At 37.1% G+C, this 26292-nt stretch overlaps 1 protein-coding gene and 1 pseudogene across 3 annotated transcripts; one reads left to right on the top strand and one right to left on the bottom strand.

Annotated features, from left to right (window-relative positions):
- Position 1: 1 nt before the first annotated feature.
- On the top strand, positions 2 to 22074 carry ATP5F1C (ATP synthase F1 subunit gamma). 3 transcript variants are annotated; one of them, XM_074194171.1, is made up of 10 exons: positions 2 to 106; positions 4557 to 4591; positions 4785 to 4916; positions 14371 to 14575; positions 15932 to 16075; positions 16218 to 16282; positions 18049 to 18204; positions 18689 to 18785; positions 20676 to 20711; positions 21953 to 22074. In XM_074194171.1, the coding sequence occupies exons 1-9, from the start codon at positions 51 to 53 to the stop codon at positions 20680 to 20682; spliced, it is 897 nt and encodes a 298-aa protein (XP_074050272.1). In that variant the 5' UTR covers positions 2 to 50; the 3' UTR covers positions 20683 to 20711; positions 21953 to 22074. The 3 variants fall into 3 exon arrangements, with proteins under 3 accessions (XP_074050272.1, XP_074050273.1, XP_074050274.1); XM_074194172.1 differs by lacking the exon at positions 20676 to 20711; XM_074194173.1 differs by lacking the exons at positions 20676 to 20711; positions 21953 to 22074 and having other exon boundaries at positions 18689 to 18789.
- On the bottom strand, positions 7936 to 8706 carry LOC141493191 (large ribosomal subunit protein uL16m pseudogene; annotated as a pseudogene).
- Positions 22075 to 26292: the final 4218 nt, after the last annotated feature.

Raw genomic sequence — 26292 nt, 5'->3', positions numbered from 1 at the left:
CGTGCGCGGTGAGGTCCGTCTGCCCGACCTTCAGCAGGGCCGGAGCCACCATGTTCTGCCGAGCTGCCCTCGCCGGCCCCTCCGCCTGGGCTTTGCAGCCACAATGGTACGCGACAGCCGCGGGTAGCAGGACGGGAGAGAGTGGAGCGGTGGATTGACGAAATAAGACCAGACGCCGGGCTGTTAGAGCCGGGGACGTGGCAGAGTGAGGGCGGGAGAGGGTCGCGCGGCCCGGACTAGGCCTGTCCCGCTGAGGCGAGGAGGCCCCGGGGAGCTCAGGCCTGCGGGTGGGCAGGACGGGGAAGGGGACCGGGGCCCGGCGCCGCAGGCCCCCCGGGGCGGTTCGGCGGGTCGCAGAGCCTGTGGGCGGGGGAGGGCACGGGATGACCCTGAACTTCGGGCCTTAAGGGCAGCACGGGCGAGGCCGCCGCGGGGGCCAAAATGCAGAAGCCTCCCTCAAAAGACAAAGTCCTGGGGCCCAGCTGGGTCCAGCTCCTTCCTACATGCTTATTGGATTAAGGGGTAGAAACTCCGAAAGATAGAAGCTGGTTTAAAAAAAAAGATTCTTCCCTAAGGAAGAGTCCAAAAAGGAAAAAATAACATGGGGGAGATTCCTTCAGATACGTGCTTATTGAATTAGGGTTTAAGTATCCAAAAAGGGAGAAATGTTAACAGTTTTTGAGGATTTTTGAGGAAGGGATAATACTTAGGCTTTATATTTATTGAATTAAGAATATGATACTAGGGGCGGCTAGGTGATGCAGTGGATAGAGTAGAGCCCTGGAGTTCAAATCCGGCCTCAGACACTTAATAATTACCTAGCTGTGTGACCTTGGGCAAGCTCCATTGCTTTGCAAAAACCTTAAAAAAAAATACTAAAACTGGGGAAATACTGAGGTGTTTTTTTTTTTAAGGATTCATGAAAGGAGAAAAACACTGATTTTAAAGAAATCTTACGTTAATGGAGAGTAGCTGGAGCCATATGCTTACTGAATTAAGCTAATTCCCCGAAAAGTGAGAAATAATGAGGTTCTTAAGGATTCTTGTGCAAGAGAAATTGAGTCTGGATTGGCTGCTGGAAAAGAATGAGAATTTTACAGGAAATTATGTAGAAGAGTTCCTTAGGAAGGTCACACAGTACTAAGGGAATTATGTTCTAGGATGTCTGCCCTTGTTTTGCTGCCACGCAGGTTAAAGCTGGTAGATTTGATGTCGTGTTCGTTCGTGTGCTTGTGTAGATCTTAGGGAAACTATTTTGAGGGACTAATAAAGATAAAAGTACTAGAATAGTGACACTGGGGATTGCAAAATCCGAAAGAATATAGATATATCTTGGAAAGGAAGAAATTACAGACCTTTCCATAGAAAGTTTCAAGTTTTAGAGTGAAAGAAAGCCTTGTTTAGTAGTGTTTTTAAGGGGAGTGAGGATTGTTGCCTATTGGTTGTATAAAACAGAGATAATATTGTAAGCAACTAATTTGTAATAAGGTGGAGATCTCAGAACAATGGGGCAGTTAAATCCAAAATGCTGAATAGATTTCTAAATTTTGTTTGATTTATCTTGATATTTGAAAAGTAAATTTCTCAATTTAGAAAATATTTTATAAATATTACTAATGTGGGTTTCAAAGGCCAGTCTATTAGAAACATAACAAATAGTTCATTGTACTGTATTAATATAACCTGCTAAAATTTTTGTGAAGATTTTATTTAAGTAGTTACATAGTTAAATCTTAAGTGAAAGATCTTCTGAAACCAAGGTCAAAATGAATTCATGCAATCAATCCTTGAACTGAAATTTTAAGTCTAATCAAAAGAATGTTTTTTTAACACCTTATATAAACTAAGACTCTCATTTGGAGACCCAACTATATTATAGAATTACAGACATGTCTAATACTTTCACTTTAACAGGTCCAGAGAATTTGAATGATTTACTCAGATTCAAAAAGGAAGTAATGGCAAAGCTAGAATGGGAACCCAAGTCCTGACTCCAAACCTAGAACTTTAAAGTTCTTCTGGTGATTATCCTAGAACCTCAAAAGTCTGGAGGTCTAGCCTCAAGGACCTCTTTAACACTCATTTGAGGTCTACAGGTCATGAGCTTACTAAGCACTACTGTTACTAAAATTCATCATATTATATTCCTTCTCCCACCAATTTACTTTCTCTTGGGTTTCCTAATTTGTTGTTCTTTCATGTTAATAGCTAAACTGCTTTTTGGAGAGAGACAGACAGACTTGTGTGTGGACAGTTTTATAAACCCAGTTAGTTTAGTAAGTGAATCAATGAATTGGTAACAAGTAATATCAGAGAATCTTGCCCCTTCTCAAGTTCCATTTTTCAGAGTTTCTCTCCTTTTTCCATTTCTTTCGCCTATTCTTACACCAACCAAATTTCAGTTCAGTGGATATTTTTAAATCTTTAAAAAAGATGCTGGGTTTATATACTTTTTGTATACTAGGGCTTGAAATACAGTAAACATTTAATAAATCTTTTTTTTTTCATTCACACAACCCAAAACAGTTCTTACCTTCCAGAAGCTTGTTTAGACCTGGGAGATAAGTAAATCACAAGACAGTTGTTAAGGGGATCACTATCAAGTGATAATAATGCTGAAAAAATGAGGGGAGGACATTCGAAAATATGATTAGGTAATTTGCAATTTGTAATTTTGGGAGTAAAAAGGAGACCCTCAAGCAAAACAGTTACATATTTTGTCTTAGGAGGGTTTGGGGGTTGTTTTGTTTTGTTTTTTAAAACAATTAATGGCAGGGAGGGGTGAATTGGAAGGAAGAGAGTTTAGGCACAAGAAGATGATTTAAGAGGCTTTTGAGATAGTTCATTTGTTAAAAGCTTGACGATTTATTGGATTTGGGGAGTGAGGAACAGTGGTAAGTGGAAGATGGTTCCACATTTGAGAACTTGAGTGAAGGTAAGGGCTAGCCAGTCAAACAAAAATAGGGGCATTTGGAAAATGGGTATAGTAAGAGGAAAATGAGATGTAGCTGTTAGGATATCCTGGTAGAAAGGCGGAATTCAAGTTCAGGAGATGAATCGAATCACCAGATATATAGATTTGGACAGATTACTTAAAGATATCAAATCCATGGGAGCAGATGAGATATAACCTGAAGGGAAGAGTTAGAAGAAAAAAGTGGAGTCAAGACTCTAGGGACATTCTTTCTTAGAGAACAAGGGTTAATGACTTAAATACTTTGCAAGGCAAGAGGATAAGCAGAAATAAAGAAAGTCCAGGTAAATTAGTGTCTTGAAAGCCAAGTGAAATGCAAATATTCAGGAAGGTCAGCAACATCAAAAGCTATGGGAAAATAAAGAGGACTAAGAAAAGACTATTGAATTAGACATTGGTGGCAATCTTGAGGATGGCCATTTAAGTGAAGTGATGGGTTGGGAAATTATGAGAAAAGAATGAGGAGTAGATAATATAGAAATGAAGGCAATGAGTTCAGAATTTCAACTATAAAGGAGAAAGGCATAAGACATTAGGTAAGGTTTTTTTTTTCTTTGGTGGTCTAAATTGTGATTTAGTAGTTGAGGTGGTTAATTGTTTAGAAGTTCATTTTGTGACTAGAAGAGCATCTTTGGTGTATTGAAAAAGTATGTTTGCCTATTCAAGTAAGTTTTTAGGGATACATTCATGCCCACATATATCAACAAGTACTGCTTTGTGACCAGCATTGTATTAGATATTCTCTGATAAGAGGCAAGAGTTCTTTTCCTTGAGAAGCTTATAATCTAGTTGAAGAGAGACTAAATATTCTCTTTTATTAAAGGTTTTATTTGAGTTTTACAATTTCCCCCCATCTTACTTCCCTCCCCCCACCCCCCCACACAAAGCAATCTGTTGGTGTTTACTTTGTTTCCATGAAATTAAATACTCTCTAACAGCTTTTGAGAGGTGGGTATGGAGGGTGGGGAGCTATATGAACATTTTAACACAATTGGAAAAATAACAATTATATTTGGGACTAGAATTGCTAATGGAATAAAATTTGTTGAAGGGCAGAAATAGTTGCTATAAACCTGAGCTTTTGTAAAGGTAGTGGTATTTGACCAAAACCATAAATGAAGCAAATGTGAAAACTGGAAAACCATTCTCTCTAAAAGAAGATAACAGTGTGACAGTGACTGTAAGATGGGATTAATATGGCACATGTGAAAGCTAGTGTTGCCAGCTAGTGGTTTCATCTTGTGGAATAGTGAGACAGGTAAAATAGGGCTGTTTGATGGAAAAACTTAAATGCTAGTTTGATATCAGAGATAGCAGGAGTTGAATTATATTTTCAATAGTGTATTGAGAGCCTACTCCACTGTATTCAATAGATTCTTTGTAAGGGAGTTTAAGGAAAAAGATGTGCAGAAGATTCACAAAGGATGAGAAATTGTCAAAAGATTGATATACATTAATCAGTGGAATTAAAATATACTTCAAGATTCATGATTCTACTATTCAAAGAAATGAGGGAAGGGGATTGTAATTTAGAGTCTTTCAAATGTATGTGAAATATTTAAAGTTTTCTCTTTACTTTCAGGATACAAGTCAGAAATATGGCAACTTTAAAAGATAGTAAGTATTTTTGTATGTCTTGGTTTGTGGTTTATGGGGACATACTAATTTCCTTAGTACTTTTAACACATGATATTTCTGCCACTTTTGACAAGTCACTTAAACTTTCTTTGAGTTAACTGAGGTTTCTTGTGTACTTCTACATGGGAATTGTATTTAAGGATTTTAATTATTCTAACTTGAATATCTTCAGTTACCAGGAGATTGAAGTCAATCAAAAACATCCAGAAAATTACCAAGTCTATGAAAATGGTGGCAGCTGCAAAATATGCTCGAGCTGAAAGAGAGCTGAAACCAGCCAGAATATATGGAGTTGGATCTTTGGGTAAGAGAAGAGCACAAATTGATAATTTATACAGAAAAGATTACGTTTAAGAGAAATGACTGCATTAATAATTTAAAACATTCTTTAGAAATACAGCAGGAAAACACTGAACCTAAGATCACATATGTACGTTCTGTCTCCTATTAACCAGGGAGTCTTCAGAAAATCATTTAAGCCGAACTAAATAACTTTTAAACTATAGACCTAAGAAATTTTGTAAATCTATTTGTTTGGATTTTTTTAACTGAATTTTCTTTTACAATCTTTTCTTTAAAGAAAAACTAGATAAACAGGGAGGCTGTGGTATAGCATCACATAATATGCTATAGTCATGTTAAAAAATATAGTAAAGGGGGGGATGGCTAGGTGGCCCAATGGATAGAGCACCGGCTCTGGAGTCAGGAGGACCTGAGTTCAAATCCAGTCTCAGATGCTAACTGTGTGACCTTGGGCAAATCACTTAACCTCATTGCCTTGCCAAAGAAAAAATAGAAAAGAGAAGCATGGTAAAAATCAATAAAGGGAGAAATAGAAATGATTCTACTATAGGAATATATACTATTGACCACTCAGGCAGAAGAAGGATGTTGGATGAGTTTATGTAACAGATTACAAAACTGTCTTCAATACCTCTCAAGCAGGTAGCTACTGCTATTTACCCAGTATTTCTCTGATCATTATTAGATGATCTCTTTCTTACTGTTACCTCTTGATTCACAAAATCACTCCTAAGATTTTAGGCAACAGTGTCTTCCTTAGAGGATCTATTTTGTCCCATTACAGAAGAACCTCTTATCTTTTATTTTGCTCTAAATGTTTGTTGATCTTTGTTTTTCTCTTCTTTTTTTTGGTGGGGGGGTTACATTCTTATTCCCTTTAACATTCTAAAAGACATTAGTATCTAATTTTGAGTCTTTTTTTCCCTTTCTTAATTGTAAAAATAGTCATTTTTAAAAAATTTTATTTATTAAGGCAATGGGGTTAAATGACTTACTCATGGTCACACAGCTAGGTAATTAATAAGTGTCTGAGGCTGGATTTGAACTCGGGTCCTGCCAACTCCAGGGCCAATGCTCTATCCACTGGACCACCTAACTGCCCCCCAGTAGTCATGTTTTTTAATAGAACTCCTTGATAATATCAGTAGAGAAGAGAGTTCCCCTTGAAGAGCAATATACTTTGTATGGAGCAGTTACTTACCCATGACAGTTAAACCTCATGAACTGTTGGATCACTGGAAAATTCCTGTCTTTCTTAATGAAACCAGATTCTTACTCTTCTTGAAGGAAACTGTTGACTGACTTTGACTAATATTTTCATAGAGGTTCTTGAGGTATTTTATTTACATATAAAGAAATAATATAAAATTTCCTCAGGTTAGCCTGCCCAGTTATTTTAATTGGTAATTAGCAGCAGCTTCCTATCAAAAGCCTAGCATTAACCTTCCAGCCTCTGTTACTTTTCTTAATTTCAAGTTGATTTTTCTTCTATACTTGTATCAAAAGATCCATGAACTAATCAATAATGATCCCTCAGATTGTAAGATCACAATCCATCTATGCTTTATAATCTGTGCCATTTTCCCCACCATGTCTTCCAAAAATTCTCTACAGAGGATCTATCCAATATGATGGAGGACTTTAGGTCTGTATATTTCAGGGCTACTTATGCAGCTCTCCTTCTGTTACTTTGTTTTTTATGCAAGCATAGCTACTTTTCTGTCAAACGTGTACTGGAAAATTTCCCTCAAGCTACTTCTTGCATGTGTGTCCTTATACATGTAAATGCTGCAATCTTATGTCTACCATGTCTTGTAGGTCGCAGGTGATTTTAATTTCAAAGATTGCAGTGTTTCATATTTCATAACTGCACAACAATACTTGAAGAATATTGATTTCCAAAAGATTGATCCTTTGCTCTGAGTATTTAATCTAAATATACCTTTTAATGGACTAATGTACAACCCATTTACTTGCATGTCATACAGTCTGCAACAATGTATTTGGCTTTTCCCTTGTGAAATGTAATTTTTTTAAGGGAAAATGCATTTTATTGATGCTTTTGTCTTTATATCACTATCGATTTACCAACACTCCAGATCAAACTTTCCCTTGCAAACAAAATAATTTATGCAGAGATGTCAAATATAGTTACCACCTAACAGTGTTTACAATAGTTACAAAGTAATTCTCTACCCTTCTTTAAGGAGGGACAATCTCTGCTCCAGGACCTCACTGGTTATTCAGCCATTCCTAATTCAACATTAGTGACCTTTTCATTTGCATTGTTGCAGTCACTGAATATATGAATATTTTGATACAACCTTTATTTCTGCTCCAGTTTCTTTGGGATCTATGCTCTTTATAGGATCACCAGTGAAAGATGTGGATAGTAACTTTACTTAGATAATTCCAAACTGACACCCAAATAATTGGGTCTTTTCTTAACTCAGTAGTTTTTTTTATGACTATAAATTAGAGAAAATTTATTAAGCTGCATCAATGAAAGGGAATTTCGACACCAGAAGTTCTTCCAGACTGATGATTTCACAGGGATAGGGAAAACAGGGCAGAGATTCTTGATCTGGGGTCTGGACTTTTAAAAACTATTTTGATAAACATTTCTTTACAAAAAGGCTTCACCCTATTGCCAAAAGTGTCTAAGACTTATGAAATAGGTCTAAGGACACCTGGAATAAGGATTCCTTTTTTGGTGAAGCAACTTCCATAACCAGTGCGGGTCACCATATCTTCTAGCCGCCAAAATCACCTGGTAGTTAGTGGCTTGCCCAGGGTCTCAAAGTTAACTTGTATTAGTGGGAGGACCTGAATCTAGGTCTCCTGGGGCAAAGACCCAAGAGAAGAGACATTCAGGTGTTTCCAGAATCTCTTTAAAGCAGCCAAGACTTGTGCAGAACCAACTCTAGGTAATGTTCCATGATGTATACCCCGAGGCTTTGCAGAGGTTGTCTGTTCATGGGGGGGGGGGCAGAAGTTCTTGAGGAGAAGCTGGAGTCTGACGCCTGCTCCTTGCTTCACCTACACTAGACATGTTCAGGCAGGAAGAACTTGCCCCAGTAGCGTCCCTTATGGGTCAGATCATAAGGGCTCACCACCTTCCTCATCCCTAGCATGTTGGCAGTAATAATGCGCTCAAAGGTCCAGGGGTTCTGGTTGTTGAGCTCCCTCTCCCTTTGTTCCTTGCGCATCTTTTCCAGAGACTCTCGGCTCACAGGCTTGGCTGGGAAGGGCAGCTTGTGTGCCACTTGCTTGAGGAAGGGTTCCACCTCACCGAACTCACAGCGGCCCTCCACCTCCACAATAAGGCGGCCCGTCTTGACTGCTGTCACATAGTGGTCAATGGCACCTTTGCCACCCCCCATGCGCTGGCCCATACCTTTGCGGGTGATGGGCTTATAAGGGCCTGGGACACGCCAGATGGCAAACATGTTCTTGGTGTCCAAGGCACGGTTGATTGTCAGGCACATCATTTCAAAATGGCCCCAGTGGAGATAACCACCACCCAGTGCCAGGATTCCAAAGTTACCCTCTGTGAAGTCAGTGGCATCAGTGGATGGCCCCCGGATGTCATTCAAGTTCTTAGGTTCCCGCCTTACCTTTGGCACCCGATCAATAAACTTGAGCTTGGGCTTATCTGGAATAGAAATCCCTTCATAGGTGGGCACTGGGAGGAAGGTCTTCATGCCAGCGCTGAGAAGTGGGGCAGCCCCGGGGCCTGAAGGGCACACACCCAGAACCGCAGAGCCGCTGCGCGCCAGCTGCCGCCACATGCTTACGAGCCCAGGTCTGCCAGGGCCGGAAACAACTCAGTAGTTTTTTAAGTAGCCCATGTTCCCAGAACCCTTCCAGCATTAGTTGTTCGAATTTATTATCTTCTTTGCTAATTTGCATTAAATATTTTTTAGTCTTACTGTTTAGTTTTTGTGCATGGTCGTGTTTTAGTTTTCATTTGAGGGAGGAAATACTGATATTTTTGGCTACTTATTAGTTTTATATATTTTTTAGTATTATATATTTTTGTCAGTTCCTGATATCTTCTGCCTCTTTCTGAGACAGGGCTTCCCTAAATGACAATATATGTGATGAATAATCCCCCACACCTCTCAAATCACTGATCTCAGTGGAAGAGTTGAAATGCTTCTTGCTTCCATTTGCCATTTCCAGACTTTTCCTTAAGTAATTTGCACATATTCAGGTTTTTGTTGAGCTTATGACTAGAACCTGGATGTTTCAAATTCCAGCATAGTATTTTTTCTATTACCTTGCTATCTATGCCCTATGTTACAAAATTTAGCATTTGATCATATATATATGAGTATTGCTTCCTTGTTTCTTTTAAATTCCTTGAAGGCACACACCATGCCTGATAGATTTTCTTTTAACGTCTATAAAAATGGTATCAAACTCAAATAGAAACTGATTAGGAGCTATTTCAATATGAATTAAGTCTCAATCTCTAGGGAATGGGTGATGCAGAAAGAGGATCACATTTTAGAAGGGGGGGGGAAGAAATATTTTTTAAAATCTCACCAGTATATAATGAAAGGAAAATCTATCTTTGACTACCACGATTGAAGTGCTACTTTTTTTTCCCTAGTGGTGATGTGCAACTCCCATCTCTACCCTTTAAAATAAAAAGCATCTCCCTTTGATAAACTAGAGAGCATCCCTGGGAGTGCAACCACTATGGTACATGCCATATGGAAATCAGTTGAAAGAAATGGGATAAATTTTATGCAAAGGTTGTGACCTCTTAACTGATCCTGACTTACTTAAGAGGATATAGTTCCTCTATTGTTGCTTATCCTAAGCTCTTTCTTACAGAATTTTAATCCATTGACTTTTATCCTTCCTTGGATTCTTTAGGAATTTGCTTTTCCAATCAGAAGGGTTCATGTCAAACTATTCTTCACTTTTTTCTTTTCTATCACAAATGATAAGAGGGACTAGTAAAGGTTTTTATCATTTCTGCTCCTGCAACCAGTTTCCCTATGGGCAAAAATCAGGTTCAGAATTGAATTTTCACCTTGTTTGTTCTTTCACCTTTTAAAAAATATTTTTTAACTAAACCAAATTACCAAGTTAGCTTTTCTTCTTTTGTCAGAAAAAGATGTCTGCACTTGCAGATGTCTGAATAATCACTATATTATGAGTCTGTAGTATTGTGATTATATTTTTCATCTGTTCGATCTTTCTGTCCAGGTAATCTATAGAAAAGGGGAATGAGGACTGGACCTATGATTTCATTCCTATAGGCCAACCTGGAGCAAAGAAATGCCTTCTACTAATGCAAATTGACTACTCTGAAATTTCAGTCTTTCAGTGTTGTCTAAAATCCTTGAGAGGTTAAATGATTTAACCCTAGTGACAGAGTAAAATATGTTAGAGGGTGTGTGTATGTGTACACACTTACTCATAAAATAACTTGTATTTTCTCCCTTTACTCTCCCTTTACTCATAGTCTTCCTACTTTATATGCTTCTCTCCTCTGAACTCTGAATTTTTTTCCCCTTGAACATATCTTTATTTTAGAAAGATTTTATTTATTTTGAGGTTTATAATTTTTTCCCCCTATTCTTGCTTCCCTCCCTCCACCCCCCACAGAAAGCAGTCTCTTAGTCTTTATATTGTTTCCATGATACATTGATCTGAGTGGAATGTGATGAGAGAAAAATCATGTCCTTAAGGAAGAAAAATAAAGTATAAGAGATATCTAAATTACATAATCAGATAGCGATTTTTTTTCTTCTCTAAATTGAAGGTAATAGTCGTTGGTCTTGTTCAAACTCTGCAATTCTTCTCTGGATGCAGATGGTATTCTCTATCACAGCTCAAAGTTGACCCTGATTGTTGCAGTGATGGAATGAGCAAGTCACTTCATCAAGGTTGATCAGCCGCCCCCATGTTGCTGTTAGAGTGTACAATGTTTTTCTGGTTCTGCTCATCTCGCTCAGCATCAGTTCATGCAAATCCCTCCAGGCTTCCCTGAATTCCCATCCCTCCTGGTCTCTAATAGAGCAATAGTGTTCCATCACATACATATACCACAGTTTATTAAGCCGGTCCCCAATTGATGGACATTCACTCAATTTCTAATTCTTTGCCACAACAAACAGGTCTGCTATCAATATTTTTGTACAAGAGGTGTTTTTGCCCTTTTTCATCATCTTTTCAGGGTGTAGACCCAGTAGCGGTATTGCTGGATCAAAGGGTATGCACATTTTTGTTGCCCTTTGGGCATAATTCCAAATTGGTCTCCAGAAAGGTTGGAAGAGTTTATAGCTCCACCAACAATTTAGTATGACCATATCTTTTTATATTTATTTTTATTTTAGTTTGAATTTTTTACAATTTTTCCCCCAATCTTACTTCCCTCCCCCACCCCCCACAGAAAACAGTATGTTAGTCTTTACATTATACATTGATCTAAGTTGAATGTGATGAGAGAGAAATCATATCCCTAAGGAAGGAAAATAAAGTATTGTACCTGATTGTTGCACTAATGGAATCAGCAAGTCCGTCAAGGTTGGTCATCACCCCCCATGTTGCTGCCAGGGTGCACAACGTTCCTCTGGTTCTGCTCATCTTACTCAGCATCAAGCCATGCAAATCTTTCTGGGCTTCCCTGAATTCCCATCCCTCCCAGCTTATAATAGAACAATAGTGTTCCATCACATGCATATTATTTTATTAAGCCATTGCCGAATTGAAGGACATTTACATTAATTTCCAATTCTTTCCCACCAAAAACAGAGCTACTATGAATATTTTTGTACAAGTGGGTTTTTTTTAATACATTACTAAAATATTCTTGTTTAAAAGTAAGCATGATATCCCCTCCCACCCAAAAAAAAATAGAGACTCTCATGAGAAATAAAGAGGTACCTAGCTGTGTGGCCTAGGGAAAGCCACTTAACCCCATTGCCTTGCAAAAAGAAAAGAAATAGGAAAATAAATGTGTTTCAGTTTGTGTTCTGATACCGTCAGCTCTGTCTGGTGTGGATCACATTCTTTATCATAAGTCCATCATAAAAGTTTCTTCCATATTTTTGCTCTGTTGCTGATTGTAAATCCCTCCATCCATTCCTCCCCACTACCATATATATTTTCTCTTTCCTTTCACTCTGGCCCTCTTCTAAAATGTGCTTATAGCGTGGCTGAGTAGCGCAGCAGACTGATCACTGGCCCTGGGGTCAAAAGGCCCTGAGCCCACAGGCCACCCAATTCCAGCCCCTTGCTAGAAGTAAAAAAGAAAATTTGTCATATCTGACTGTTCTCTTACAGGAGACTGTTCTATCCTATGATCTGTCCTCTCCTCTATCACCCACATCCCCCCCTTCCCCCTTCTCTCCTTTTTTACTTCAGATGTCTATAGCCTTATTAAGTGTATATGCTGTTTCCTCTCTGAGCCATTTCTGATGAGAGTGAAGGTTTCCTCATTCTCCCTCGCCTTCCCCCTCCCATATCATTGCAAAAGCTCATTGTAAAAAAGAAGGGGGAGGGAATCATTTTTACAAAATATCTTAGCCTATTCCACCTCTCCTTTCTCTTATTCCCAGTGCATTTCCCTTTTAGCCATTGACTCAACTCTTTCCTGTGCTTTATCTATAAAATCTCCTTCTACCTGCTCTATTAAATGGGAAGTTTCATATGAGTATTATCAGTATCATTTTTCTATGCAGGAATACATGCAATTTATCATCATGAAGTCCTTCATATTTTACCCTTCTCTCTCTGTGCTTCACCTGAGTCCTGTATTTGAAGGTCAAACTTTCTGTTCAGCTCTGATCATTTCAACAGGAACATTTGAAATTCCCCTGTTTCATTGAAAGTCCATCTTTTCCCCTGGAAGAGGATCTTTAGTTTTGCTGGATAGTTGATTCTCAGTTGCATTCCAAGCTCTTTTGCTTTCCTGGAATATTATATTCCAAGCTCTACAAGCCCTTAATGTAGTTGTTACTAAGTCCTTTGTGATTCTGACTGCAGCTCCATGGTATTTGAGTTGTGTCCTTCTCTGCTGCTTGTGATATTTTTCTCTTTGACTTGGGAGTTCTGGAACTAGGCTATAATATTCCTCAGAGTTGTTTTTGTTTTGGATCTTTTTCTGGGGGAGATTGGTGGATTCTCTCAATTTCTGTTTTGCCCTTTGTTTCCAGGATTTCTGGTCAATTTTCCTGTAGGATTTCTTTAAAAAAATGATGACCATATCTTCTTAATAGATATTAACTCTACCCTTCCCCTTTGACCTTTCTTATTTTGGAAAAAAGTTGCCTATTCAGAGCCATAGATTAACTATCATAAATTTCAGCCCACCAAGATTCCTAATGGAATCAAATTTGCCTCCTTGTGTAAGGGACTCTATTTTATCTTGCTTATTTCCAAAACTTGGGATTCTAGTATATAGTCATTTGAGGTCAGTGGTCTTAATACAGTCTTATTTCTTGGATTTTTTTTTCCCTTAAACAAATTATTTGTTATGGATATGCAGTTTAGTGAAGATACAGAGATCATTTTTATCATTTCATCTTTTTCAAATTAAAGTACTTCCTATTAAATTTGTAAGACAACAGGCAAATACTTTTTCCTTTTATGAAAAGGGTTATTTACTTTAAAGATATAGCAAAAATAAAAATATAAATATTTCTCCCAATGCTTTGGGGCACAAACTCCTCTATATCCCATCTCTGAGAAGAGTGGACCAAAACTTAGCATGCTTTCTACATGGCATGAGTCCCACCAGTTTAACTTCCAAAGCAGTGCATCTTCCTCTTCACCATTTAGTTTCAATTAATGGGACCCACAGCACACTTTAGATCAGAGAAAACTCCCAACTTAAATAGGACTGCCATGTAGATAAGTGAGAATGAACTGCAGGGTTTCAATTTTCTGTCTGGTTTTGTGTATCCTGTGTATAGGCAAATATGTTCTTATTAGATTTGATTAGCTGTGTATCGTCCCTGTCCAGGAGCCTATTGTTCAGTACTATCTCTTTATGATCAGCTCCTTATACAGTTCACAACCTTTCTTTTTTTCTTCTGCACTCTTCCTATCAGTAAGCAGCAATGATGAAGATACCAACAATTCAATTTCTTGTCTTAGGTTTTGTAATCCTTAGTATATACTCTCTAGAACCTAGTGTCATGAATACCTGTAAATGGGTAGCAGTCATCTATTTTGACAGATGTTTGTGTTGTTATTCACTGTTAGGTCTTAACATTTCTCTGTAAAACAGACCTCTGTTATTAATCAGGTTAAAAATAAGACTGTTCAGATAGATTTAGTTCTTTTGAGTATTTTGAGGAAGTAGAAGACCTTTGGATGATTATGTGAAGATGTTAACGAATTTGACAAAGAGAAATTGAAATACAAGCATTTCTAAAAATTTGTTATTGAGACTGCTTGAATTTTGATGGATGAATTTCTTTTTTCTTAAGCTCTTTATGAAAAAGCTGATATTAAGGCTGCAGAAGACATGAAGAAACACCTCATTATTGGTGTATCCTCAGATCGAGGCCTTTGTGGTGCTATCCATTCCTCAGTTGCTAAACTAATAAAAAATGAGGTTGCTACTCTCACAGCAGCTGGAAAGGAAGTTATGATTGTTGGAGTTGGTGACAAAATCAGAGGCATACTTAATAGGTAAATAATTTTTGCTGACTTTGTTCAAAACTAGATGATAGAATTTGTCTGAAATTTTTTTTTTAAAGGAAGGTGCTTGGGGGGTGGCTAGGTTGCGGCAGTGGATAGAGCACTGGCCTTGGAGTCAGGAGTACCTGAGTTCAAATCTGGCCTCAGACACTTAATAATTACCTAGCTGTATGGCCTTGGGCAAGCCACTTACTAAAACTTTAAAAAACAAAAAAAGGCACTTGGGTAGCTAGGTGGCACAGTAGGTAGGGTACCAGCCTGGATTCAGGAAAACCTGAGTTTAAATTCAGCCTCAGACACTTAATAATTACCTAGCTATGTCACTTTGGGTAAGTCACTTAACCCCATTGCTTTGCCCCCCAAAAAAAAAAACCAAAAAATTTTTAAGAAGGAAGGTGTTCAAGAAGACCTGAGTTCAAATTTTGGCTATTGCCTATTAGATATAAGCATTGTTGGTCTTTATACTACTCAATTAAAGGGTTTTTATAAAGTGCTTTGTAAACTGGTAGTTATTTTGGGGGTGGGGTGGGTAATGTGTTTTATATTCATTGATTTTCATACTGTAATTCTTAGAATTTATTTTTTTCAAACCTCACTTTCTGCTTCTTTCCTTCTGCATCAACATTCATTAAATAATACAAGGGCTATCAGAAGCTATTAGCATTAGTTACTAGATATTCTATTCTGAAACTCTTAACATGAGTTCTTAAAATTCTGGTGACAGTTAAAATGATGTCTATCTGAAAGTCAGCTCCCATTAATAGGATACAAAGATATCTCAAAGGTCCCTTTCAACTCTAAGACCTGTGATCTTATGAAAGAGAAAACTAAGGAAAGGAAGAAATGAAATGAAGAGATCAAAGTATAGTACCAAGCCAAAAGTTCTTAATCGGGAATCTTTGAACTTTTTAAAAATTAAATTTCAGTAACCAATATAATTGTTTTCTTCTATAATCCTAAGTATTTTGTTTATAGAGGCAGCAAGGTAGTGCAGTGCACCTACCTTGGATTCAGGAGGACCTGAGTTCAAACGAGACCTCAGACACTTAATAATTACCTAGCTGTGTGATCTTGGACAAGTCATTTAATGCCATTGCCTTGGGGAAAAAAAAGAAGAAAAATGTTATTGGAGAATGGGCCCATTGACCTTCCCAGAATGCCAAAGCAAAACAAAGATTAAAAGCTGCTGCCACATTATCCATTTACTATTGCCACAAAAAAAAAAATAGGAAAAACAGAACAGTTGATGAACTTCAGGAAAACCCACAAAGAACTCCATGGAATAAATAATTTTCCACATTGTACCTTAATTAAAATCACTTAAATTTAGACATGATTTTGTTTCAGGACTCACTCTGACCACTTTTTGGTGACATTTAAAGAAGTGGGGAGGAAACCCCCTACCTTTGGAGATGCATCTGTCATTGCCCTTGAACTACTAAATTCTGGATATGAGTTTGATGAAGGATCTATTATCTTTAATCGATTTAGGTAAGCTAACTATTTTTTAAATGAAGGATTTTTAAACTTTATATGAACAAAATTATTTCATTTAACATAATCACTAATCACAAATACCTAGAGGCATGTTTTAAACAAAGTATTTAGAAAATTATGTTTTCATCTTCTTTAGGTCGGTTATCTCTTATAAGACAGAAGAAAAACCCATCTTTTCCCTAAATACCATTGCAAGTGCTGGTAAGTACTAAAATTTAAACATATTTGAGAACATGTTTTCAAGAAACTATTTTGTCATTCGTCCATACTAAATATTGGGGATCAGATATCGAAAGAAGTCTCCTTCCTCCTGGCAGAAACAAAAGACTACTAAGAAAGAATACTGCATTTTCTTAACATGCAGAGAAATTCATTTGCCTCATAAAATCTCAGACTGACATCTTGATTGATTTCTGTTTGCTGTGTCCACTTTCATACTGATCATATTAAGTTTTGTTTTACTTGTTTAAATACTCAGATGATTAATGAATATTCCTCTCAGGGATACAGATTATAAACCATCTCAGCCTGTGGGATTCTTGTCCATGTCCTTCCATAAATTCACAAGGAATTCCCAACATTTTTGGGTGGGCCTGACTTTCTCCTGATAGCATGGGGAATACCAGTGGATTGCACAAATTGTCCATAGGTTATTCCATTCCTCTTGCCAAATGACCGAGAACCTTTTTTGTCAAATACTCATTGAGATCTTTATAAACCATGTTTATGTGCACAATTTGTAACCTGTGTACACCTATTTTAAATGCTTCAGTCATTAACTTTGAATGGCTTCTCTTTCCCTTTGAATATTACTCATTTCACTTCTTTGGAGACTATAATGTTCCCTGACTAGCCATCTTATGATAACTCCCAACAGAATATGGTATTTAAGAAAGACCTTTGTTTCTTTGTTTTGTTTTGGTGGGGTTTTTTTGTTTGTTTGTTTTTTGTTTTTTGCAAGGCAAATGGGGTTAAGTGGCTTGCCCAAGGCCACACAGCTAGGTAATTAAGTGAAGTGAAATGTACAATAATTCCGGTGGGATTTGTTTTTTGTTTATACTTCTTTATCTTATGATTACTGTTTTCAGTAAGTGATTTTTGAAGCTAACACAATGAATTTCAAAGCAATTTCTAGGTCTTCTATTTTATTCTGGGTACCTAAAGTTTCCTTATTCTCTGAGGTGGCAACATCATATTTCTCAGAAACGCAGAATTCTCTTACATGAAGGGATTTCAGTAGACAATTCTTTCAACTGACAGAAAAGTAATTGCTTAGGTCATATAGAATGAGACATTTATATATACAGCTTTAAAGAAATTTCTTTTGATTAAATTAGGCATATTTGTTACAAGATTTTTTTCCTTTCCCTATCCCAGTGGGGCAGAAAATAGTTCTGATTTTTTTTTTTACAGAATTATATGTTTTCTCCTTTTAAAAAAATGCTACTTGTTATAGGAAATAGTTCTTTTAGCAGGGGAGGAAGGATACCAGGCATAGCTAATGATTTAAAAATCAAATGCAAGGGGTTGCTACAGATGTGAAATGTTACATTTACTTTCAGATGAGGACTCTGTAATATTAGTTTATTTAACTATTTTACTTTGTCATCAGAAACCGCTCACAAAGTGGGAGTGATCTCTTGGTGTTTATAACTGATAGTAGATTATAAGCCAAAGGACTTTGTGCCTATGACAGCACTACTCTTTTAATTGGGTTCTTTCAGATACCTATTGTTAAGTTAAATAGAAAGCTCTGGAAGGCTATAAAGTATACTGTTTGCATGTTGTAATCTCCTGGAATATTAATATTCTTCTAGAGACATCTGTTCAGTGTGACTAAAAGAGGTGAAAATGCTGGAAAAAAACTATTCCGACCCACCTTGTTATCAACTTATGATCATAAAAATGAGCTTTCATTTTATCAGTATTCAGTATTGCTATTTTAAAACTGTAATTTGTCTTAACAGAGAGTATGAGTATTTATGATGACATTGATGCTGATGTGTTGCAAAACTATCAAGAGTATAGTCTGGCAAACATCATCTACTACACTCTAAAGGAGTCTACCACCAGTGAGCAGAGTGCAAGAATGACAGCTATGGACAATGCCAGCAAGAATGCCTGTAAGAACAATATTTTGAGTTAATTTAATAGCCTAAAAATATAAAGAGATTATGAAGATTCCATATTTGTAACTTTTTCAGTGGTAAACATTAAAATCAAGTAATAGCATGTAACAATATCTCAGTCAGTGATAGGATAGTAGTCTAATTTCTCTATTGTTTTGTAATATAATCCTGGATATCAGATCTGTTGCCCAGATTTAATTGACAAAATGAGATTAATAATACCTGGCCTATAAACTTCTGACTGATTATAAGAAAGAAATGAAGGTACTTTAGAAAAGTACTCTGCAATTGGAAGTTTGTCTTTAAGTGATAGTGATATATTTTGGATGTTGGAAAACTCTAGTACTTTGGTACTCATAGCTAGTCCTATTTGTAGATCCTTGTCCCAAGCACCTAATTTTCAGACCTAGGTTAATGAATGCTTTCTTGTTTTGGTTCTCTGTGTGTATGTATTATGTGTGTCTTGTTTGTTTTTTAGCTGAGATGATTGATAAGTTGACTTTGACATTTAACCGTACTCGCCAAGCTGTCATCACAAAGGAGTTGATTGAAATCATTTCTGGTGCTGCAGCTCTGTAAGTATTAGTTTAGGCTTTATATTGATTTAGTTCCTGCATCTCCCGTTTCTGCTAGTTTTAATATCTGAACACTGAAATTTGAGGTTGACAAAAATTGGCCTGAATGTCATTCTGTCTTACTCTAGTCTGGCATTATAAGAAACCTGGTGAATTTGAGTTTTTCTCTACTTTGTTCTGACTAACATAACTGAATATTAATGCTCAAGTTCTTTTACAAATGACTATTTTTCTAACTCTTACCATTATCAAATTAATAGGAAGTGGCTGGGCTTTAGAATGATGAAAAGTTGCCTGTGTAACATTTCTAGTACTAGGCAAATGTGCCTGGTATGAATATGATTAGATCATAGGGTGCCTGCAGAGGGGCTAGCCAGTTTGAGTGGAAAAGGAACAGGTGAAAACTTAAATTCCATTGAGTAGCCTTTGCATTTTCAGCCTGAGTGAGAAAGCAAAATTCATCCTTTAAAAAAAGAAAAGATAGACATGAATGAAATGAAGAAATTTCAGGAAGAATATAGATGCCTCCCTTTCTAAGACTGTGGCTAGGAATTGAATCAGACATAAGGTCATGGTTTTAGGGATGTTTAGGATCAAGTGAAGGATTTTTTTTAAAGGTTAAGGGATATATGGTCATACTTGAAGACAGTGGGATAGTACCAGTGGATAAAGAAATACTAGAGATAAAAAAATTCAAATGATAGAGGGAACCCATCCCTGAAGAATAAAACAAGAGGGGAGGGGAATAGACTCAAGTTGCCTGATAATTAGTCTTTGCAAGAAGGACCAACCCCCTTCCTTACAAACTATAGGAAAGGATTCTCCTACAGACCCATAGGAGAGATGATTCATATATAGAAATAAATACAAGGCAGAATTTGATGCATACTCAGGCAGCATCATTTCCATAACACTCATACCTATTTGGAGAGATATGAGAATGCTTCACACACACCAAAAAAAGTTAGGATTTGAGCTGAGCTTTAGAAGATGCATAGGATTGAAATTCATGGAGTAATAGTGGGGTAGAGAAGGGTGTCCTCAACCAAAGAAACACCATTACCAAAGGTATAGAGGAAAACATTTAGTTGTGTGCTTTCTAAATACCCAGGATATTTCCAGTAAGTTTTAAGGATTGTTTTAAAATATAATCATTCTATTGATTTTTTGTCCCACTCTCTTACTACCTTTCCTTTTTCTCAGTTTCTCATTCATGACTTCTGATTATAACAGCTGTAGCTTCTAAGTCTATTCTTCATCCTGTATAAGTACTTAGCTGCTGCTAAAGGTCTTCATTCCTCAGATGTAAGAAGACCTACCAAAAAAAATATTTGTGTTAGTGTGTCTTTAAAACATGAATTGCAACATCTGGATAATTAGGAAATAATTGATGGAATTAGTGAATTGAAAATTTTACTCTTGTAAAAATATATGGGCATTTAAAAGTAGGTTGTGTATATATATATATATATATGACCAATTAGTTTGCCCCAGAACTAGGAAATACTTTGGTTATTTTACATAAAATTTTCATTTTTATTGCCTGTGTGTGTATTTGTGTCTTTATCAATAAAATATGAATAAAATTCAGCATTTATTGATTTTTAAGTGCTGCTCATGAGTACAGTTTTTATTGGTTGTGTGCTATATGCATAGTTTGCATGCTGAAAGCTTATAGGTTCTAACCAAAGTGAAATTCACAACTTAGAGATATGCAAATGGTTAATAAAACTATGTAGGAATGTTTGAATATTTCTTTGATATAGTTAACTTTACAGGTAAAGAGTTGTGCTTTTTTTTTGTCTAAAATAATGTGAATGGTTGACTTGCATGGAATGCTTCTTGATCTGCTTGTTTTGTGTTTTTTTTTTCCTCTAACATAATAACCAGCAACTAATGGATCCAAGTTTTATCCAAATTCAAGAGGTAAAGTACTGATACTTCATCTACCTTCCCATCCCTCTAAATTCCTGAAAGAAAAAAAACTACAAATTTAATTAATTCAATAAACTACAGGTATTTTAAAAGCAGTGAGGGTGATTTTTTTTTAATCTGTAGTATGGCTTTAACTGTAAAGAAGAGTCTAATAGAAAGTGCCATGTGTTTTAAGGACTGTTTTCTTTTTTTTTTTTTTTTTCTTTTTCTCAAAATAGACTCCCAAATATCTTAATCATTGAAAGAAGCTTGATTAGACAAACCTTCCCTGAAGTCTTTTTCCAATTTCTCTAGGATCTCCTAGGCTATATCTACAGAACAGTCTCTGGCAGTTCCTACCAAAATGGAAAAGCTTAAACATAAGAGTATGAACTCTTAAGTCTATTATGCAATGAGCAATGTAACTAAAAATTTATTTTGTCATTAGATTTATCACCAGTTTAAACACATATTAATGAAGTGCTCTAAGCAGTTATTCACTATCAAATTTGGGGGGGGGGCAACTAGGTGGCATAGTGGATAGAGTACCAACCCTGGAGGCAAGGAGGACTCGAGTCCAAATTCAGTCTTAGACCCTTAATAATTGCCTAAGTGTATGACCTTGGGCAAGTCACTTAACCCCATTGCCATAAATAAGTAATTTCTAAAAAAGATGTGAAGGATTCCATTGTAAATACTAAATTAGTTAATGATGAGTACAATTTCAGTTGCTTCAGTAGTGTCCAACTCTTCATGACCCCATTTAGGATTTTTCTTGACCAAGATACTAGAATGGTTTGCCATTTTGTTCTTCACCTTGTTTTTACAATGAACTGAGGCAGACAGGGTTAAGTGACTTGTCCAAGGGTTACACAACAAGTACGTGTCTGAGGCCAAATTTGACCTCAGAAAGAGAAGTCTTCCTGATTCTAGGTCTGGCACTCTAAAGTTAAGTGCCTTATAACAATATTAGCCAAAAAAAAATTTTTAATGGCATATTATCCTGGGGCAGCTAGGGTGGCATAGTGGATAAAGCACCGGCCCTGGAGTCAGGAGTACCTAGGTTCAAATCTGGTCTCAGACACTTGAGAATTACCTAGCTGTGTGGCCTTGGGCAAGCGACTTAACCCTGTTTGCCTTGCAAAAAACCTTTAAAAAAATAGTATCTTATCCTTTAAAAGCACTAGAGTATATCACCTGTAAGATATTTATCTTTCAAATTACCATTGTTAAACTTATTTTTTATTTTTCAGATAAAGACATGAAATAATGAAGCAAGTTTAGCCTACCTTGGTTTGTCAGAAGAATTCTTATTATGTACAAGGATGACAAAATATTTGTAAATTATCTTACAATAAACAAATTATGTGAAAAACATTGTCTTTTCTATATTTCTCAAGGTAGAATTACAATGATGCAAAATTTAAACTGATTTGTTCTGAATTAGAATGTTATGAATGGAACCTCATTGAGAAGAGTACTTTATTTTTAAAACTTTTAAATGTGATTTATTAGTAGGTAAGATGAATATGAACTTTGCTACTCTATAATATAACCTTTTGTTAAATGCTCTCTAGCTTCTGTCTCAGTGATTTGAGAATAAAGATAATATATTTATTATTTATTAAGACCAAAATTATCAGAGTATATAACCTCCTCCTGGACATTTCCTTATTAGTATCAAAGAGAATGGATAGATGGAGTATTTGCTTTGTGCTAAGCACTGGGGCTTCGAATAGAAAAGTAAGTCACTGCTCTCCAGGGGCTCATTGTAATGAAGAAAACAACACATGGAAGGGAAGGTTCCAGCTACAAATCAGATTAAAAGGTCCTATCCTTTTGAGGTACCAGCTGATAATGTCTCTTCTTTATTCCCATCCCAACCATAAAAATATCATCCTACCTTCTGCTATTGATACAGTATCAATGTTTTTGGTGACAACAACTTTGATTTCTGGGCCTTTAGTAGTTCTGGCTGTAGCATCCAAAGGAGTATATGCCAGAATTCATCACAGGGTTTAGTTTCCAAGACAGCTGTGTATATTGGTCTAGAAGTACTGGCTCAAAAAATTGAAGCATGGGTCTTGAGCTGGCTCCATTAAAGTCTGAGGGGCAATAGTGGTAGCAGACTGATTTAGCTTGCATGTGCTAACTCTTCTCCAGGGTACCTTGCTGCTTCACCTAACCTGGTTTAGATGCATTGTGTGTAGTAGCAGTTGGGTATGGATGGTTGCTTCCCTAGATAATAAGAGGGCAGAGAGAACAGCTAGACTAGTGATCTGGGTGGCTACTGCCACTTGGAGAGTTTCTGTACCCATCTGCTGACAGGTGGCAACTGGTTAGCAAATGTTTCTAATGAGGAATTGGGCTGCTTCTCTAGAGATTTTCCTTTGATGGCTAGAAAGACTAGACTGAAAGCAGCAGGTTCTGATGATTTGGGGGTGCCCTGCTATACTTCCAAGACTCCTGTGCTAAGGGTATTATGCTGTCTCCATCAGGTTTTGGAGAGAGGTTGGTCAGAATAGTGGAAATTTGCCTTGCCTGTCATATTTCTTCATCAGCATGGCACACTGCATCTAGGCTGGTTTACCTGCCCTGTGCTTCTATCTTGAATTCACCAAGACTTCCTATAAATGCTGTTATGGTCATTTGATACTCCTCTATTTTCTCAGTTTAATGTGACAACCATTAAACATTGGGAAAATGTATCTGAAATTTAAATATTTGGGTAAATGTTAAAACATTCGTATTCAAAATGGTAAAAGAAAATCAATGAGAACATTTTTTTGCAAGGCAGTGTGGTTAAGTGACTTGACCAAGGTCACACATCTATTAAATCTCTGAGGTGGGATTCAAACTCAGATCCTCCTGACTAGGGCTGGTGATCTATCCACTGTGCCACCAAGCTACCCCTAATGAGTACATTCTTAACCTAACAAGCAAACCAAAGCACTTTTTAAGAGAACTATTTAGCTTAGTGTGGAAAAATAAATTTGAAGAATTCTCTCGTCTTCAACTATCTATTAGACTTACTGACCTGGATATTGTGTAGACATCTTAAAACTTAATATATCCAACTTTTCCCTCTTCTGTATTTCTGTCAAGTTCTCAAGAGGATAGGGCACTGACCTTGGAGTCAGGAGGACTTGAGTTCAAATCCAGCCTTAGATCTTGCCACTTACTAGCTGTGTGACCTTGATTGCCTTGCATCTGGTGTCATCTCCAATCCTCCTGATTCATATCTGGCTACTGGTCCCAGACTGCTCTTGAGAAGAAAGTGAGCTGGTGACTTAGCACAGCACCTATCAAATCCAATTCATGGGCTTGTCATGACATCACCTTGTTGTCTTGGTCTTTGAGAATGAAGGACAAAACATCACCTAGGCTTATAATCTAGATGTCATCCTTGAGTCCTCATCTTCACTCCACATCCAGTCTTGTAATCTCTTTATGTTTGAACTACTGCCATCTCCAGTTTTCAGAATGATCTTCCCAAAGCATGTTTGATCAAATCACCCCTTCCACACATAGTCAAAACTAATGGCTCCTAATTATCTCCAAGATCAAATACAAAATAATCTGCTCAAAAGACCAAAAACTGCTCCCTCCACTGACCTTAACAGTCTTTGTAAACTTTACCACCACCACCACCCCCAAACACAATCTGCCATCCAATCACAATGACCTTGTTACTTAAAGAAGAAGCAAAGCTATCTCCCAACTCAAGTTTTTTTCACTTGGTGTGTCCCATGTCTGGAATGCTCTTCTCCCTTCTCCTTGGCTCAATCTTGGTTAAAATTTCACATTCAAGAAGTGTTGTCCTATTCTTAATTCTATTATTTATTTTCAATTTATCCTGTGTAGGGGCAGCTAGGTGGAACAGTGGATAGAGCAATGGCCCTGGAATCAGGAGTACCTGAGTTCAAATCCAGCCTCAGACAATAATTACCTAGCTGTGTGGTCTTGGGCAAGCCACTTAACCCCATTAGCCTTGTAAAAACCTAAAAAAAAAAATTATTCTGTGTAAACTTGTACATAATTTGCATATTGGCCCCCCATTAGACTGAGCTCCTTGAAGAGCAGGGGCTATCTTTTGCCATATTTCTGCAACACTTAGCATGAGACAGGCACTAATAAGCATTTTTTAAGTTCTGAGTCATGTGCTTTGTTAAGCAATAACATAAGCAAAAATTAAAACAGCCCCTAACTTATACTAGTATAAACTAAAGCTCTCAGGTCAGGATATGTTTTGCATTCTTTTCTCTATATGTACCTTTGAAATTCATAGAACATCAAGGTGCTTCTTTGCTGTAGCTAGTCCCAGTTGAGTTTATGATTCAAATGCTGTTAGGGCAGTAGAAAATCTGCTCAAAGTTAGAGGATGGGAGGAGGTAGCAATTTGCAGTGAGTTCCTGTGTAGGTTTTTCTTTTTGAGTAACTAATTCCTCACCATCTTGGGATGAGGTTTTTGTAAGGCAATGGGGTTAAGTGACTTGCCCAAGGTCACACAGCTAGGCAATCATTAATTATTAAGAATAGGACAGCACTTCTTGAAGGTAATATTTTAACCAGTTATTAAGGCCGGATTTGAACTCACGTTCTGATTCCAGGGCGGTGCTCTTATCCACTGGGTCACCTAGCTGACCTCAGGATAAGACTTTAAGAAAAATGTAGAGTTTCACTTCAGCCCAGTCCCCAGGAACCCAATCAACATGTTATTCTCTCTACTACAGGAATATTAGAATTGTAAGAGACCTGGGTTTGCTTTGACTTCAGACATGGCAAGGCATTAGAAGATAGGAGGCCTAGTTACCCTCAGTGTAAGCTCTGAGTACAGGAAATTTGGGGTTTTTGTTTTTGGGGGGCTAGTTTTTTCTTGGGACTTTTGTATCCCCATTGTTTAAGTGTCTGGCACACAAAAATTTAATGCATATTGAATAGCTTATTCTCTATTAGAGCAGATTGCTCAGTCCTGTCCCCCTTTCCCCCTGATATTCAACCAATTTCAATTTAATAAAAATCCCCTATCACTATTTTCTCAAGCTTTCAACCCTATTCACTTCAGCTTTACCATTCCACATTCCTTTCCATCATAATCCTTGGAAGTCTTGTCCTATTGTTAATAAATCACTCATTTTGAATCTCTTTACTTTAATCTGTCTTGTGGAAAATGGAAACCTGGCTCTATTACAAGAGATCATCTAATAACAACTAATGTTTATATAATGCTTTGAGGTTTACACTATCCACACACACACACACACTTATATACCCATTTTGATCTCTCTGATAATGGATACACATGTCTTCTGAAGCACTGAATATCTTTGTTCCTTATTCCCACTTCCAGATTTGTCCTCTTTGCCATCATCACTAATCAACATGTCCTTTGAGATTCACTTCAGCCGGCTTTTAGCCAGCAGTCCAAATCCTAGCCTCAGTCAACTGAGTTCAAGTCATTATCTTATCTCTGTTTTTCAAAACTTAATGATATGGATTCTTTTCTGTTCTCAACCTCTGCTGTCTTCTTGAGAACTTCAGTTTACAGTGAAAACAGTCTCCCAACTTGAACTCTCATGAACTCCATTATTTC

The sequence above is a fragment of the Macrotis lagotis genome, chromosome 7 (assembly GCF_037893015.1).
Source record: "Macrotis lagotis isolate mMagLag1 chromosome 7, bilby.v1.9.chrom.fasta, whole genome shotgun sequence".
NCBI lineage: Eukaryota > Metazoa > Chordata > Mammalia > Peramelemorphia > Peramelidae > Macrotis > Macrotis lagotis.
The sequence above is the reverse complement of the archived record's forward strand: the minus strand, read 5'-3'. Positions and strand labels throughout refer to the sequence as shown.